At 54.4% G+C, this 18236-nt stretch overlaps 1 protein-coding gene and 1 long non-coding RNA gene across 8 annotated transcripts in view; one reads left to right on the top strand and one right to left on the bottom strand.

Annotated features, from left to right (window-relative positions):
- LOC122381039 (histone-lysine N-methyltransferase eggless-like) overlaps window positions 1-18236 on the bottom strand; it is a 63925-nt gene that overhangs the window by 25399 nt on the left and 20290 nt on the right. For all 7 annotated transcript variants that reach the window (XM_043364732.1, XM_043364733.1, XM_043364731.1 and 4 more), the window contains exons 9-16: window positions 16177-16376; window positions 15629-15828; window positions 15229-15432; window positions 14632-14777; window positions 13615-13813; window positions 11711-11878; window positions 11148-11293; window positions 9867-10044 (exon numbers count right to left, since the gene is read on the bottom strand). In XM_043364732.1, the coding sequence (XP_043220667.1) occupies window positions 9867-10044; window positions 11148-11293; window positions 11711-11878; window positions 13615-13813; window positions 14632-14777; window positions 15229-15432; window positions 15629-15828; window positions 16177-16376 (1441 nt within the window). The remainder of the gene's footprint in view (window positions 1-9866; window positions 10045-11147; window positions 11294-11710; window positions 11879-13614; window positions 13814-14631; window positions 14778-15228; window positions 15433-15628; window positions 15829-16176; window positions 16377-18236) is intronic.
- Window positions 1415-6282, top strand: LOC122381040. The gene is made up of 6 exons (XR_006256454.1): window positions 1415-1528; window positions 2402-2527; window positions 2797-2999; window positions 4433-4628; window positions 5453-5581; window positions 5824-6282. It is a non-coding gene; the product is annotated as an uncharacterized LOC122381040 (long non-coding RNA).

Raw genomic sequence — 18236 nt, 5'->3', positions numbered from 1 at the left:
CGTTGGCCACTCCCACCCGCGGTACGTACCTCGTTGGCCATTTCCCCCCCCCCGCGGTACGTACAGGTCTCGCGGGTTTTAGCGGTTGGTTTTGCACCTAGAAAATTTAGTGTACTTCAGGCTATATCTTCGTCGTCTTAAGCTTTTAAGTGTTCGAAGATGCGATCGACTTGTTGGGTAACAAGTCGGCCATGATCTTGTAAAATGGCTTCATCGTAGATCGATTAGTTTCTGAGATATAACCGGAAATGTAAAAGTGCAAAACCTACCGCTTAATCCCGCGAGACCTGAGGCCATTATTATAAAATAAATTCCGAGCCGGCTGCGAATTTAATTCCCAATTCTGAGCCATTGGTTATTATAAAAATGCAGCCTGAAAAAAATCGAGCGGTAAAAAGAAGACAAAGTCACGTGGCGGTGGACGCAAAATTTCCAAGCTACTGATTGTTATAAAAATGACTCTTTTACAATTCAAGGCGCATAAAGTGCGTCACAATTGTACAAAACTGTGAATTTTCAGCCAAAAATTGCAGTCGGGTACCAGCGTCATAAAATTTTGCAAAGCTAGTCTTATAATGATAATTTCACGCCTTATCCTGAAAATACTTAAGAACATGCATATTGTACAGATTAAGAGCACTTCAAACTTTAAAATTACACTAAATCGTTAGCTTTGTGTCATCACCGGGATAGTCTAGCAAGAAGAGAAGTGAGCTGCATTTATCCCCATTGAGATGAAGTAGCACTCAGACTTCCTGGTAATGGTGTAAATTGCAGGGCTTTTCATAGTCACTTAATTGTGAGTATACTTTGTAAATAAATTATCCCCGCACGCCTAGAGCAAACCAAAATTAATATATCTATGTAATTTATTTCGGTCTTTCTTTTTAGTGTTAGATCACATTTAGCTATAAATTAAGCTGGGAAAAGCCTGTGTTTCAAATACTTCGATAGTGATATAAAGATATAAAGACCAACAATTATAAAATTTCGTTTCTTAATTTATGATTTCATGACAGCCTTCAAACACGACCAATATAGGTACCTACGTAGGTACGTGTGCCCATTTATGAATAAGTACAGTGTACCAAGGCTCATCGAAACATATTTTCTCTACATATATTGTGCCCAATTAGCCGGTAAGCGACGTAAAAATAACCAAAAATGTGTGGATAACATTAAAGCCTGCCGAAGCCCCTCACCGTTCCTCGCCATGTCGCTCGTGTTACTGTATTTCCGTCGGCTGCTGTGCGCCTTCTCCTCTTTCCCCGGGAGAAGGTGGACAACCATGCCCGGTCCGCGGTCGTGCTAGGATACAACAATAACAATTGTGCAAGTAGCGTAATCTGATAGCAATATAGGCATATAGTGTTACCGTAACCGAACACCAAATGGCTGCGCTTGCCGTTGAGGAAGAAGATGAATTACGTGATATGCTAGTGAACGGTCATAGACGGCCCCGTCAGCGCCGCAGAAGAGTGTTTCGACCACGAATTAACCTGGAGTGGCCGATGGAAGGACAATTTCGGTAAGTCAGAGTGAATGTTTTCAGTATGACAAATGTGTGCTTTAAACCGATAGTTGCTCAGGTATTTCGCCACCCACCACCCATGTAGGTAGGTTTCAAGGTTAGGTCAAACAAATTAGCGACAGTCACATACCCTCAAAATCAAAGTTTATATTTGTAGCACATGTTGTACGTGTACTTTTAGGGGTGAAACTTGGCGGTGACATCCATTTATGATATGAGTACGTATTTAGTCAAAAAGCTGAACATAACCCTCGCCGGCCGAAGGGATGGATGTCCCTTCCGCGTTTTCACTTTTCAAAACATAGGATAATTTTGGTGGAAAACTTACACTTCATGATGTAGCTATGACATCAGTGTAAAAAAACAACCGACTTTTCAAATGCTTCCAAAATCAACTTTCAATTTGCTACAGGCACCCAGAATATGGCGCGTAACTAACTAATTGGCGCGGAATTGCATCGCAACTATAGGGAACGAAATATTGCCATCATCTACGTCATGTTCCTTGCAGGCTACCATAACCATTTAACTTTAAAGCCGGACATTGCAATATTCCTTGCCATTGGAAAATTATTTCAGCTAGACTTTAGTTATGCGCATATCGCTTTATTTTTTTCCCAATTTATTAGGTGATCATGCAATTGATAACGGTAAGTGTTCACAACGCATCGGGCATGGCATTTCGCAAACGCTGTACTAACTGTACCCTGTACCCTTTTAAATAAGTGCTGACATATGCAGGCATGCGGAAAAAGTGGCAGTTTTTAGGTCACCACCAACCAAGGATCCCCATTTTAAATCTGTTAATACGCGACAATCGGGTATGCATCGGTTATTAGCAGCATAAGCAAGCTTATTCATTTTTTTCAGCGAACGGTTCAGGGTCGACTCGGGCACGGCAACCGATATCGAAGCCAGGGTTGGCCCTGCCCTTCAGCATCCATCCGGCCGGAACATGGCTCTAACGCCGCGCCAGCAGCTTCTTATCGCACTTCGGTACGTACTTAAACAGTGTGCGTGCAAGATCACATGAAATTAAAATAGATGCAAATGCATACCCGAAAGAAGGTACATCCATGCATGCATACGTTCATGCATACATAATTCATGTCTACATGCATTGACATGAGAACATTCATAAGCCACCCAAATATATTATGCGCCATCATAGTCATACCATAGTCATTCCAAAAGATGAATTTTTACCAAAAGTTGCTTAGACGGAAAAGCATAACAATGTTTCTAACACTGGTATCATCTTCCAGGTTCTTCGCAACCGGTGCATTCTACATAATTGTTGGTGATGGCCACGGTCCGTCGACGGCTACAGTAGGCCGCGTCATCAAACGTGTCGTGCTGTCCATCCTTGCGGCTTTCGCCGGAGTCGTTAGATGGCCGTCAGCTGCTGAGGAGCTGCAAAACATCCAACAGCGGTTTTCTCGGATCGGCGGGATTCCCAATGTCGTTGGTAAATAGCTCCCTTGCTGTTTCTCTATTGATGGGAAAAGTATACGCACTATGTTTCTTGCCATACCGTGTCTTGTTAACCCGATGGGCTATTCAGCGTGCTAGGGGAGGGGACAGATTCTCCCCCCCCCCGCGTAACTTCCGAGCCGATGATCGTAGATAGAACGGGGAGAAGCCAATCGAAAGGTTTTAACAAGACGAACCCTTTGAGCTTAATGTTTTTTGCCTAAGCAGGTCAATAAGTATACTAAACGATAGTAAGTATCGCCTAAATGGTAGACTGTGCCGGCGCACGACGGTTTCGGTTTTGCATTGCGTTGCTTACCACTGATTATGATTGATTAGCGTCAAATTTTGTGTAAAGACTTAGAAATGCACAATCTTAATATTAAAAAATACGAACATCGGCCGGTAACATTTTGAGTTATGATGGTGTAAACTCAAAGTTGTGACTGAAATGCTTCCTGCGTGGGGGGATACCCGCCTCAGCCGGCGACATCTTACTTTTAGAAGGCTTCTAACGGCCATATTTATGGTTGGATTAAAGGGACTATCCCACCTTTAACATGGGGTTTGAGTTGAGATAGCCAAGTTTGCGGCGAGGTTCAGAAACCACTATCTATCTAGGTTGCAACCCCCGCGGACTCTTGGTGTTGAAGAAATTCGTTCCCTTCATTTGAAAATGGGCCTTGTACAAGGCGCTATCTTCAACATGGAGCGACCGTTAGTGTGACGTCACCTCGTTTAGTCATTCTGATTTAAATGGGTTTGTTCGTTGAAAAATCGCTTAAAACTTGGTCTGAACTTTGTTGTGGTGCCTACAGAGTAAAAAGAATCAGCTTTATGACAGTAATGTGGCCTGGGGAAGGAGGTAATTTTGGGCTGTGATGTCACATATTTGAAAGTTTGTGTTTGGAATATGGGAAGCCTAAGATGTTTAATGAAAAATAAATGCCAGAACCGTGTTCCTGGTCATCCAATCTATAAAGTCGGGCACAATTTAACTGGTTTTAACAACATTTTAGAAGGTGGGATAGTCCCTTTAACTAGAAATTATATATTTATACGCGAAGACATATTTCGTGTCGTGAAGTGTTAGAAGTGAGAAAATCGACCGGTAACTTTTTGAGTTAGGGGCATGTAAACACAAAACAGTCCTTTATATGGCAAATTTGATCACGCTTGACCTCATTTGACCTTGAATGTGTTATTTGAACTAGTGTCATGACATTTACACACAAGAGTTTCCTATCGCCGCCACCCACGCTCCGAATTTTGTCTTTCTTACTTTTATAGGAGCTGAGATCTTAGGTGGGGGGGGGGAGGCGACATTCACTCCCCCTTTCCACTGGGCGTAGTTCTCAGAACCTTTGTGCTGCGCGTGTTAAAAATCACTGGTAGCTTATTTGGATTTCGTTTGCATGTTTCTTTCAGGTTGCGTGGATGGCACTCATCTCAGGCTCCAAGTGCCAAAGAACAAAAAAGACCTCTACATGAACAGGAAGGGATATACTTCGGTCAACTGCATGGCCGTTGCAGGACCGGACCGGCAATTTTTCGCTGCCAGCGTGCAGTGTTCCGGCCGCGTGCACGACGCCAGAGTGTTGACAACATCAGGCCTAGACGAATAGTAAGCTACCACAATGTTGCAGGAATGTCACTGCTTCTCCTCCCACGCCCATCTGTCTCATATACCTATTTGTTATTCCTATGCAAAACAGGACTAGTTCAGAAATGATTGCTCGACCAACTTATGGGGGAGGGGGGATGAAATGATCTTCTTTCGGATTTTTGCAAATGATTCGCTAAAAAGCAAAGGATCACGACGAAACCTCGAACTAGTGCCCTCGAGTTAACTAATTTTACATCTACCCTATGAATTTCATGACCCTGACCCCATTGCCCTTTGTCCTGTGACCTGTTTATCCTGACCGTTTCAGGTCAGTTTCAGTTCAGATTCGGCATATGTCGGCGCGCATTATCCATGCGTTTCCAAACTTTTTTTTGCGATGATTTTGACAACTTGTGGAAAAGTCTAAGGCAAGTTTCGAATTAAGCATTCTCTTGAGCATATGTCGCGTTAGGCAAGGCCCACAAATCGACTAGATAAATCCTTGCTTCCAAGCATCCTTCCTTGCATTCCAGCTTCCGCGCGGGTGGCCCGGTACAGCACGGGATGCTTCTCGGAGATAGCGCATATCCTTTAACCCACTGGCTCATGACGCCAGTAGCCGATCCAGCGACACCAGCTGAAATGGCGTAAGTGAGGCATCACTTGGGGTACTAGTGACATACCCTTCTTACGTATGCTTACAATATACTCTCAAAATATTATTTTCCTGTCAAGTGTCAGTGTCACCTCTCACCGTCTCTTTCGACGTTCTAAAACAGCATTTTCATTGGATGGCTAACACTACTCAGAAGTAATCAATTAACATCTGCCTATACCAACAGGTACAACCGTGCGCACGCGGCTACGAGAGTGCTGGTGGAGAATGCGTTTGGGGTTTTGAAGCGACGCTTCCCAGGGCTGGACACGGGCCTCCGCATGCGGCGAATCGCAGACAGCGTCCGTGCATTCCGGTAAACAATGAACTAATATACGTACATCATTATCCTTTACAGTTCCAGGGTAACAACAATCATGAGGGACGAGGGACATTCGTCTCTACCAATACCTCCGCGAATAGAGCAGCTACGTAAGGAAAAGCGATACCTATCAAACAAAAATTACGTAGATTTTATTCTAATAAACCTCACTTTCCCCCTAGCTCTATTTGCTTTATTTGTCCCACTCCCACTGAATGGTGTGTGCTGATTTACAGAGCAATGATCGTGCTCCATAACATCTGCATCGCTCATGGTGACCTGGGTAACTGGCTGGATGATGAACTGCAGGAGGAGCCGCACCTTCAAGGCGCGGAAGTTGAAGCGGAAATCCCCGCCGAGGCCGTCCAGAGACGAGAAGGACGCATGCGTAGGAGCGCTCTCATCCGTTTGTTCCAGTAAATGCCTTCCAGCACTTCAGGTTGTGCTGTGTTGATTGCAAGGATGCTGAAACTGTTTGTTTGATTAGTGTATATATTAAGCTCAAGGACATCACCATACAAGTGACGTTAGTTTGGTAATTGCCAACGTTCGAGAAAACTCTTAACGCCAGAGTATTCCGACAACCTGAAAGGAAATGCAAGACGTAGATGCGCAGGAGCGCAGTAACCATCCGTCCATTTCAGTGACAGTCTTACTGTGTGCTTCAATTTGTGCTGTGCTCATTGTACAGAATGATGTTGAAACTGTTTGTTCGATTAGTTTATATGTTGGGCCGCCCAAGACCATCACTATGCAAGTGATATTGTTAGTTTGTTCATTGCCAAAGTTTGGGAAAACTGTCAACACCAGTGTATTCTGTCAACCAGAATTAAAATACAACCGTAGATGGCATTTTCCACCTGACTTTCACAGCTTCAAATGTAACCTCATTGCGGAGGCCTATGCCAACATCCTACCACATCGCCACAGCTGCCTTAACCTCTTCGACCGATACACTGTCGGCCCTAGCCGCCAAGCCTTTTAACATCTTAAGTACTAGAATTTGTCGCACCTTGTCGCGTTCTTGATCCGTTAACTCTTCCTCCGGCATAGCGAGAAGGGCCCTGTTAGCGTCACCCAGCTCTCTGCGGCTCGGTCGGGAGACACCCATACACATCAACGGGTCTTCTCTTGACCGCTGGCCGACACTGGACCTCATTTTCAGCCGGGGAGGTGCTGGACTGGCGGTGGACGCTGGTGACACTGCATACAGTGACTTACGAGCATCTTCCTCGCTCTCAGGCATCTCAATTGGCGGCAGACTGGGTGACTGGGTCGCCCAGTCGTTGATACCACGACCACCGGGAACAGCCACCGCTTCGGCTTCGGCGTCCCTGCCTGAAATGAAAAGGGTGCTAAAAACTAGTATGACGGAGCGCTCCATTGACACGCATAAGTATCACGACAGACAGACAGACTAGACAGATCGAGACCGAGACCGAGACCGAGACCGAGACCGAGACCGGGACCGAGAGTGAGAATGAGAGTGAGAGTGAGAGTGTGAGAGAGAGAGAGGGAGAGAGAGCGAGAGAGGGAGGGAGGGAGGGGGAGAGAGAGAGAGAGAGAGAGAGAGAGAGAGAGAGAGAGAGAGAGAGAGAGAGAGAGAGAGAGAGAGAGAGAGAGAGAGAGAGAGAGAGAGAGAGAGAGAGAACTCACCAATGACATCCAGCACGATCTCGTCCAGCTCTGTCAGTGATGTACTCGAATCACATCCTTGTCCCGTCCGGTTCCGTTTCCTGAGTTTTTCTGCCGATAGAGGAATTTGCAGCTTGAGCTAGCTACCATTTTCATTTTCAACTTCAGTTTGCACACTTTTGCATGAGGAAATAATATACGACTATACCGAGGTTCAGGTATCACGCTCAAGGGTATCAACATGTTAATGAACTTAATATAGTATTTCCTCAACAGTGCAGTTTTGAAGTTCATAGCGACAGAAATCAATTTAGAATGGGGGCTAAGCCACCAGCTAAGCTACGACGTTGGGCTGATTTCCACCCTTCTTTACAAAGAAAATGAACCTAGTAGCCTGCGCAGCGAGATACTGCACCGCAAGACAGGGATGCTGTGCCGCCAGACACGTCATGGGCGTGAGTGTCAGAATGCGCAGCCGATACCGTAGTACCAGTTGGTTAGTTACTCACCCCGGGTTCGCTGCACCGTGTTATTGAAACAGTTTTTCTTGAACTGAGCGATGCACACATCGGGCTTGCAAAGTCCAAGATCGACACCCTTTTTCTTTACTTCCTGCCAGGCTTGTTGCCGGGTGTGCTGGCCGTTCACAGTTTTGAACTCTCCAAATAACTTCTGTAAATGGATCAAGTGATGGTTGGAATTATTGCAATATTTAGTGGGACCCATCCCATAATGCACGCTTCACAGCCTACTCAATAAAAATGAAATCTTTCAGACCGTAGCTACAAAATGGGTAGGCAGTAGGCACCTCATTTTAGTAAGCCTCATTTCAAATGTCCTAGAAAATGAAACAAAAAGGGAGCTTTGTCACCTTTGACATAACGAGCATACTATAGCAATGCGCAGCTGCTGAAATGAATTCGGTAACCATTCGATATGTTACATACAAAACAAAAGTGGCTTACGTATTTACTATTTAATATGCAGTTAATCTTTCGTTGAAATTGAAAATAAAAATGGACAAAAATGAGAGAACAACAAATGGATAGCATATCATGACTTGAAGCATAACTGGGTGCGGATATTTAGAATCATAGTGCGTTGTAATGCACCAATGCTAAGCCAAACAATGCATGAATTGGCGAAGTTGAATTCAACATTGAGGTGAAAATGATAACAGGAAATGATAGGTACTTACATCTTTCAATTCTCTTATCAGGATAAACAGCTCTTTTTTCTTCGATGCTGACTCTACGTGCTTCATTCTTGCTAAGTTGATCAACACGTACCGTTTAAAACCGTTAATCAATTAAAATCAAACATGACCAATAGCCCAGATTGGCCCAGATAATGTTGTTTGCTTTCAACAGCTGATAACTCGAGTCTCGACATATTTTGTTTTTGGAGAAATTAGTAAACTTCATTACAAATGTTCTTGCAATAGTCTGCAAACGTATTCTATATAATTGTATACCTAAAATTATTGATATGATCTTCTTATTTTAAGATTTATTTTAAAAAAATCATTAAATTACAATTAATTAAGGTCTTGAAGTATGATATCACACCTCACTGTCTCACTTTTTCCAGCCAAAAAATGAGCCGGGAGATGCCTAAAATTGAAGCACGCTCTTAGTTTTATAATAATGAGAAAAGCAGCCGGCTGCTTTATTCGGCTCGATTTTTATTTGCAGCCGTTGTCTCGATTTTATTTTATAATAATGGCCTCTGTACTTCGTTGGCCACTCCCCCCGCGGTACGTACCTCGTTGGCCACTCCCCCCGCGGTACGTACCTCGTTGGCCACTCCCCCCCTCCCCCCGCGGTACGTACCTCGTTGGCCACTCCCCCCTCCCCCGCGGTACGTACCTCGTTGGCCACTCCCCCCCCCCCCGCGGTACGTACCTCGTTGGCCACTCCCCCACCCCCCGCGGTACATACCTCGTTGGCCACCCCCCCCCCCCCCACCCCGCGGTACGTACCTCGTTGGCCACCCCCCCCCCCGCGGTACGTACCTCGTTGGCCACTCCCCCCGCGGTACGTAACTCGTTGGCCACTCCCCCCGCGGTACGTACAGGGTGTCCAGAAAAAAAGATACTAAGGAAATTAAGTCGCATTCATTAACGCACGTGCCGATTTTGTTCCAACTTCATGTGCTTATAGTGCAAGATTTGGCAAAACTCATGAGCACTGCAATGCGTCGTTGGAAAGCTGTCTGCCTGCCCTCTGAGATGGTCAACATGACCATCAGCCACCTGCAGACTGTGCTAGTGCTGGAGCTGATCCGCCGTAAGGCCACTCACATTGAGTATCTGCTTTGAGGAGCTGCCGCGACTAACCAAAGAGTTTACGTGCCATGTGGCACCTGCTGTCTGTTTTGCCATATTTTTGCGAATACAAACATGTGCCATTTTAAAATGTCAGGTGTGTATTTTCGGAAATACAGCAAAAAATAATAGTATCCGTTTTTTCTGGACACCCTGTACCTCGTTGGCCACTCCCCCCCCCCCGCGGTACGTACCTCGTTGGCCACTCCCCCCGCGGTACGTACCTCGTTGGCCACTCCCCCCGTGGTACGTACCTCGTTGGCCACTCCCCCCGCGGTACGTTCCTCGTTGGCCACTCCCCCCCCCCCCGGGACGTACCTCGTTGGCTAGGGACTCCGTTAGCAGCTGGCCGGCGTACACGCAGATGAAGCCGCCCTTGGGGATGTCGTCCAGACAGCGAATGCCCCAGCCGCGCCGCAGCGTTTTAAACACCTGCAGCCGCAGCCGCAGCGGGTGCTGGCACACCCGGTTCAGACAGGTGCGCCGGCACTTACACCTGGCAGCGGTCAGCGAAGGGCGTCAGCGGGAGGTCAGCGGTCAGCGGGGGCGTCAGCAGGTCAGCGGTCAGCGGGGGAAGGGGGGGGGGGCGTCAGCGGCCATCCCACGAGGCCAGACTAGGGGCGGTGCGGACGGACATATACCAGACTAGGGGCGGTGCGGACGGACTGGGGGCGGTGCGGACGGACTGGGGGCGGTGCGGACGGACTGGGGGTGCTGTGGACGGACTGGGGGCGGTGTGGACGGACTGGGGGCGCTGTGGACGGACTGGGGGCGGTGTGGACGGACTGGGGGTGCTGTGGACGGACTGGGGGCGGTGTGGACGGACTGGGGGGCGGTTTTGTTTGTTTATTAGGGCTTTAGAGCGCGTCGACTGCAAAGGTCATTTTGCGCCCATCCAACTGGGGGGGGGGGCGGTGTGGACGGACTGGGGGCGCTGTGGACGGGCTGGGGGGGGGGCGGTGTGGACGGACTGGGGGGGGGGCGGTGTGGACAGACTGGGGGTGCTGTGGACGGACTGGGGGCGGTGTGGACGGACTGGGGGCGGTGTGGACGGACTGGGGGCGCTGTGGACGGACTGGGGGGCGGTGTGGACGGACTGGGGGCGGTGTGGACGGACTGGGGGCGGTGTGGACGGACTGGGGGCGGTGTGGACGGACTGGGGGCGGTGTGGACGGACTGGGGGCGGTGTGAACGGACTGGGGGCGGTGTGGACGGACTGGGGGTGCTGTGGACGGACTGGGGGCGGTGTGGACGGACTGGGGGCGGTGTGGACGGACTGGGGGCGCTGTGGACGGACTGGGGGGCGGTGTGGACGGACTGGGGGCGGTGTGGACGGACTGGGGGCGGTGTGGACGGACTGGGGGCGGTGTGAACGGACTGGGGGCGGTGTGGACGGACTGGGGGCGCTGTGGCTGTGTAGACTGTGGATTGACACATTCCAGACCAATGTAATGGCGGACGGGCACGGGCAACGCAGTCCCGCCGCGAGAACATTTCAGGGCCAGACTGAGTGAACAGGACTGGACTGATGGCGACTGCCCCAGACCTAAGGAACTCAAGCCTGTCCGGACGACTGGAGGAGCCGGCCCTCCCTCTCACCTGGCGTTGCACTCGTAGATGCCGGTGATGACGTTGCCATTGACCAGTCGCCGGAAGTGGTAGCCGGCCGACGGGTCCAGCTGGCCGGTGGGACCGAACTCGGTGCCCTGGATGGTCTGCTGCCAGCACGAGCAGCGCTCCTTGTCCTGCCGGCCGGCCGGCGCGTCAGTGGCCGGCCCGTGCAGCGCGCCACACCAGTGCACGGTGCTCAGCGTTCAGACGGAGCTGTTATCCTGCGCGCGGACGGCCGGACTCGGCTCGGTCGGGCCGGGTCATTGTGTGTGTGTGTGGGGGGGGGGGCAGAGTGGAGGGAGGTGTGCGGTCCGCGCCGCGCCGCCGCTCTCTCTCTCCCGGCGGCGGCGCTCGGAGCGGACCGACGCGGCTCTGTCGGCCCGGCTGGCCCGCACGGCCGGCGCTGGTCGGCCGGCCGGGACGCAGCGCGGCCGTGACCCGACCCGACCGGTGGCCGGCCCGGCGCGCCCGGCTCAAACCTTTTACTGCTCATCAGGTGCGCGGTGTGCGGCGGGCGGTGAGAGCGGCGCGCCCGCGGCGGCGGCACCCACCTGGCAGTCGTCCGTGCAGTCGCAGCACGTCAGGAAGTCGGCGTCCAGGTTGAGGTGGACGCCATCGGTGGGCAGCCGGCGCGTACTGTACTCCACGTAGTCGGGATAGTCGCGGTTCAGCGAGTTGACACACGACACGGGCACGTTCTCCTTTCCGTACGAGATGTCCTGCGCGCCGCCGGCGGGTCACATCAGTCACAGCTCCACAGACGGCGGCGGCGGGCCACAACCACATACAGTCACAGCTCCACAGACGGGCGGCGGCGGGCCACAACCACATACAGCCACAGCTCCACAGACGGGCGGCGGCGGGCCACAACCACATACAGCCACAGCTCCACAGACGGGCGGCGGCGGGTCACATCAGTCACAGCTCCACAGACGGCGGCGGCGGGCCACAACCACATACAGTCACAGCTCCACAGACGGGCGGCGGCGGGCCATAACCACATACAGCCACAGCTCCACAGACGGGCGGCGGCGGGCCACAACCACATACAGCCACAGCTCCACAGACGGGCGGCGGCGGGCCACAACCACATACAGCCACAGCTCCACAGACGGGCGGCGGCGGGCCACAACCACATACAGTCACAGCTCCACAGACGGGCGGCGGCGGCGGGCCACAACCACATACAGCCACAGCTCCACAGACGGGCGGCGGCGGGCCACAACCACATACAGCCACAGCTCCACAGACGGGCGGCGGCGGGCCACAACCACATACAGCCACAGCTCCACAGACGGGCGGCGGCGGGCCACAGCCCACAACCACATACAGTCACAGCTCCACAGACGGGCGGCGGCGGGCCACAACCACATACAGCCCCAGCTCCACAGACGGCGGCGGCGGGCCACAACCACATACAGCCACAGCTCCACAGACGGGCGGCGGCGGGCCACAACCACATACAGCCACAGCTCCACAGACGGGCGGCGGCCCCCCACAACCACATACAGTCACAGCTCCACAGACGGGCGGCGGCGGGCCACAACCACATACAGCCACAGCTCCACAGACGGGCGGCGGCGGGCCACAACCACATACAGCCACAGCTCCACAGACGGGCGGCGGCCCCCCACAACCACATACAGTCACAGCTCCACAGACGGGCGGCGGCGGGCCACAACCACATACAGTCACAGCTCCACAGACGGGCGGCGGCGGGCCACAACCACATACAGCCACAGCTCCACAGACGGGCGGCGGCGGGCCACAACCACATACAGCCACAGCTCCACAGACGGGCGGCGGCGGGCCACAACCACATACAGTCACAGCTCCACAGACGGGCGGCGGCGGGCCACAACCACATACAGCCACAGCTCCACAGACGGCGGCGGCGGGCCACAACCACATACAGCCACAGCTCCACAGACGGGCGGCGGCCCCCCACAACCACATACAGTCACAGCTCCACAGACGGGCGGCGGCGGCGGGCCACAACCACATACAGCCACAGCTCCACAGACGGGCGGCGGCGGGCCACAACCACATACAGCCACAGCTCCACAGACGGGCGGCAAGGTGTACGAAAATAGTCCACGCAGTGCCTACATTTATCCGTGCGTTTCCAGACTTGTTGTAATAAAAAAGGTGTAATAAAAAACGAAGCCCTAGCTCGATCAGGGGCCAAACGGCTGGGGCAAGGGAATCCGACGAACCGCCTTCTCCCCCCCCCCCCCACACCTGGTACGTAAGCGGCTGGCAAAACGCCAATACGGGCGAGGGCTATAGGAGTGAAGTTAGACCCGGTTCGGTACCAGTCGGCCCAGTTCACAGAGCCGCCCAGCCCGGCCACCGCCGCCCGGACTGGCCACCGCCGCCCGGACTGGCCACCGCCGCCCGGCCCCGGGTCACAGAGCCGCCCGGCCCCGGGTCACAGAGCGGCCCGGCCACGCACCTTGATGCTGCAGAACTTTCTGGCCGGCTCGAACTCGGTGAAGCAGTGCACCCAGAAGTCGAAGCAGAAGCAGTCGATCTCCAGCCGGCAGCCGGTGATACTGAGGAAGTGGAACACCTCGTCCAGCGAGCGCAGGCGGCGGCCGCACGGCGCCCGGTACAGCACCGTCCGCTTACTGGTCCGGTGGCGCACGATCTCCCTGGCGGCCACAGCGGCGGCGGTCAGCGCCGGCACACACCACAGCGGCGGCACACACCACAGCGGCGGCGGTCAGCGCCGGCACACACCACAGCGGCGGCGGTCAGCGCCGGCACACACCACAGCGGCGGTCAGCGCCGTCACACCCCACAGCGCCGGCACACACCACACCACCGGCGGTCAGCGCCGGCAAACACCGCCTAGCGGCGGTCAACGCCGGCACACACCACAGCGGCGGCGGTCAGCGCCGGCACACACCACAGCAGCGGCGGTCAGCGCCGGCACACACCACAGCGGCGACGGTCAGCGCCTGCACACACCGCCGAGCGGCGGTCAGCGCCGGCGCACACTACCGGCGGTCAGCGCCGGCAAACACCGCCGAGCGGCGGTCAGCGCCGACGCACACAACCGAGCGGCGACGGTCAGCGCCGGCACACACAGCGGCGGTCAGCGGCGGCACACACCACAGCGGCGGCGGTCAGTGCCGGCACACACCGCTGAGCGGCGGTCAGCGCCGTCACACACCACAGCGGCGGCGGTCAGCACCGGCACACACCACAGCGGCGACGGTCAGCGCCGGCGCACACTACCGGCGGCCAGCGCCGGCACACACAGCGGCGGTCAGCGTTGGCGCACATCACCAGCGGCGGCCGGCCGACAGGCACACACCACACCGGGACACCACCAAATGCCAGAGCGCACAGCGGGACCCGCTGATCGGGTCCAGCCCCCCCCCCCCCAATGACCGCGTTCGCCCCACCCCCACCCCAACTGGCCGGGTACAGCCTCCCCTCCCCAATGACCGGGTCCCCCACTGACCGGATCCAGCCGCTCATCATGGGCATGAGCAGCGGATTGTTGCCCTTGAGCTGGTCCATGTCGACGTCGCTATAGTTTCGGATGCAGGCTCGCCCGCACGCGTGCGGCTGAAGACGGCGCGGCGTGACGCGCGGCTTGTTGGCGATCTGGGGAGGGGGGGGGGGGCGTCAGCGGGCGGATCCCTGACAGCCCGCCGTCTGATCGGCCGGCCGGCCGGGCGCCAGGGCTGACGTGTGCTCACCAGCCGGGCGTGCCACGCCAGCGGCTGAAGGCACGCCCAACCTCCCTCCCGCGTTTCATCTGCAGGACCCTTGGCGGTTCCAGAACCCTCGCTCGCCGTTGAGATATCTACGTAAGCTTCAATAGGGACGTGCAAATTGTGCCAGCTTGACGTCGTCTCAGAGCAATGTTAAAATGTTTCTAGTTAACATAGACAATGACGCATCAGTGTAACCAGAGCTTGTGTCCGGGATTATTGGCGGTCGCCGTCCAATAATGACAGCTAGGCTGACACAAAGCTAGTCAATAGCGTCGAAGCGAGCCTGGCCGTCTGCCGTGACGGGCGCCACTGCTCGTCGCTGCCCGCCCCGCACTGACCTCGGCGATCTGACCGTCGCCCTCCATGGGCGATATGGGCGAGATGAGACGATCGGTGGGCGGCGGCGGCGGCGGCGGCGACGGCGCCGCGCTCTGCGCCGTGCTCTTGCGCGCCACGGCGCGGGGCGCGGCGGCGCGGCGCGCGCCCAGCTCCTCCTCCTCCCGCTCGGCGTGCCGCGTGTACTCGACGTAGACGCGGTTTTTCTGCCGCACACCCGAGGGGTCAGCATCAGCGCGCGTCAGTGAACCATACCGGAGCATATACACGTAGGGCAGCGGCGGCCGGGACCGCGACAGCCGCACCGCAGCACACGCCACTCACAGCGGCGGCCCACCCGTCCGCTCTGAGCAGAGTGCCGCACCAGCCACCTGGGACCGTGTGCCACGGCTGGGCGCCCACCTTTCCCAGGTTGATGGTGTTGATGATGTTGCGCCGCGCGCCCGTGCCCAGTTTGCGCGGCTGCACGGGCACCAGCTCGGCGTACATTGGCGCCAGCCGGGTGGAGCCGCGGTAGATCCACTCCGAGTGGCGCTCCGACTCGAACACCATCAGCACCAGCGAGGCGTCCACCTCGGACACGCGGGCCGGCAGCCACTTCCCTGCCGACCGGGGGGGGGGGCGGTCAGACACCTCCCTGCCGACGGGGTGAGTCAGCCACCTCCCTGTCCACACATTCGAGATTTGCATTATATGCGCAATGCGCATTCGTTCAACAAAAGTGTCATGGCCAGTCAGTCCGCTCGCCGCATCGCCATCCTTCTGACTGCATTCCGCCCGTAATAGACCCGTCCCTCCGCCCGTAATGGACCTGTCTCTCCTCCCGTAGGAGACCCGCCCCTCCGCCCGTAATAGACCCGTCCCTCCGCCCGCAATGGACCCGTCCCTCCGCCGGCCGCCCGTAAGGGCCCGGGACCGGCGGCCACAGCGGCGGTCCGGCCGGTCCGTACCGTTGTACTCTGTCTTGACGAGCTGTCCGGGCTGCAGTTTGACCATGGGCCGCTCGGGGAACTGAGCCAGGTACTTGGCCACAAACTGGCGACACTCGGGGTGCACGTCGTCGGCAGCGTTGTTGGACGGCTGGCAGATGAGCTTCAGCTCGCGGTGCTGCACGTAGGCCGCGTAGCCGTCGTCGAAGAACACCAGGTACCTGGCGACACGGCCGGCCGGCGCTGTCACCATCACACTACACACCGACCTGGTGTCACTGGGCTGAACCACTCAGTACAACAGGCGGCCTGGGTGAAACACTACCCATTCCTCAGTAAAACGGGGGATGAGGGTGAAAAACTGCCGGCAAGACCAAACACACATCAAAAGCGGGAACACGAAGGACAGTATCAACTTCAACAAAGCTGTACTGCAACATCATATTCATCAAAACACGGAAGACTGCATCCGCTTCTACGGAGCTGAGATGGTGAATCTATACCTATTCACCAACCATCTAGTGATGAATAGTCACTGCGAACACAAAGGTGAGAAAACAAATCGGGGTTCAACTAGACCACTGGCCATTATGACTTTAATGTGCCGACTTCATTTTATGTCATGTCCAGACCAAACATGCTTTGTTTGTTTGTTTGTTTTGTTGGGTTAGGCTCTTTCGGTCTAATAAGACCATTTCAGAGCCGGAAGAATGATAGGAATTGGTGGGAGACATTGGTCTGGGCGGGCACCCTAGTGAGTCACCTGGGCTGAGACCACCCGCCTCCTGACATTCACGGCACCCGGCTGCGGGCGTGTGAGCGTCCCGCATGGGATAAAGGTGCCCGTCCAGCCCGAAACAGAGGGTTGAGGTGTGGAAAAGGATTTGATTTTCCTGAGGATGGAAAAGACGGAACGGTCAACCGTCAATGGCTAAACATGCAGATGCCCTTTTCATTTATGATTTAAATTGGGCGTGGAAAAATCGTTGGGGAAAAAGAAAGCATGTATGGAGAATTATTTTCATCTGGATGTCGTTTCCCACCGAAATACACAAATTTTGAGAAACTGCATAAACTCATAGTGATGGTACTATTTATAGTCACCGTGATGGTACTACTACGTCGCACCGATACTCAGTGCACAAACACATACACTTATACAGTAGAGTGGTATCAAAATTAGTTGACACACGCCAAGCAGCCATCACCGACCGCACGTTCCCTGTCACGCACCCCATGGGGCACTGGTGCGCTGGCTGGGGCCATCCCCATCTCCCGGGCCCGGCAGGTCAGAAGGCTGCTCCGGGACATGAAGCGAGGCCGTGCCCTCGGGACATGTCACCGGACCGAAGGATCTGTTTAAAGGCGGATCAGGCCCGTGTACCTGCGGCCGGGGGCGCTGGCTGGCACAGCGGTAATCCCCACGACCGAGCGAACACTCCCCAGTTACTGCCATCTCCTGGGTGGGAGCCGGCCGAGGAAAACGCTGCCAGAGGTCAGCTTTGACCTAAGAACCATCGACGCCACTGCGGGCGCATCAGACAGCCGCGCCGAAAGGGTTGACGGAAATGCAGCAGAGTCGTTATCAGGGTAGTACGATGACTAGCCGACTATGCACTCATATATCTTACATTATCCCGCACCGTAGACAGTGTTTACAATTGCCTCACATGCAAAGAGAGAAAATTATCAGATGTCGTGTAACTGATTTGTTAAAGGTCTCGACGATTAACAAAGTGTTAAACGTCTAGTAGACATTTCGTCTAGTCTGATTTAAGCACCCGAAAGATATCGGCGGTACGGGATAAAATCATTAAAACTCTCGTAGGTAGAAAAACCTTTTAAACGTCTCGCCAATCGGCTCGACGTCTAATAGATTTGTTCCACCTACTCGCGGTTTAATATATATTACATGCTTGTAACACGCAAATTGTTAATTGTTACTGACAGGACCAGTCGGAAGTAGCCCGCTCAGAGACTAAAAAATCGTCGCAGCCCCATTCCGAGCAGCAGGCCTCAGATTGCAGAGTGCAGACCCTCTGCGGCCGACCGGTCAGCTCAGGCCCGCCCCCGCCCCCGTC

This window comes from Amphibalanus amphitrite, unplaced genomic scaffold (assembly GCF_019059575.1).
Source record: "Amphibalanus amphitrite isolate SeventyFive unplaced genomic scaffold, NRLGWU_Aamphi_draft 000112F_arrow, whole genome shotgun sequence".
NCBI lineage: Eukaryota > Metazoa > Arthropoda > Thecostraca > Balanomorpha > Balanidae > Amphibalanus > Amphibalanus amphitrite.
Note: the sequence above shows the minus strand (reverse complement) of the source record. Positions and strands in the feature narration are given on the sequence as shown.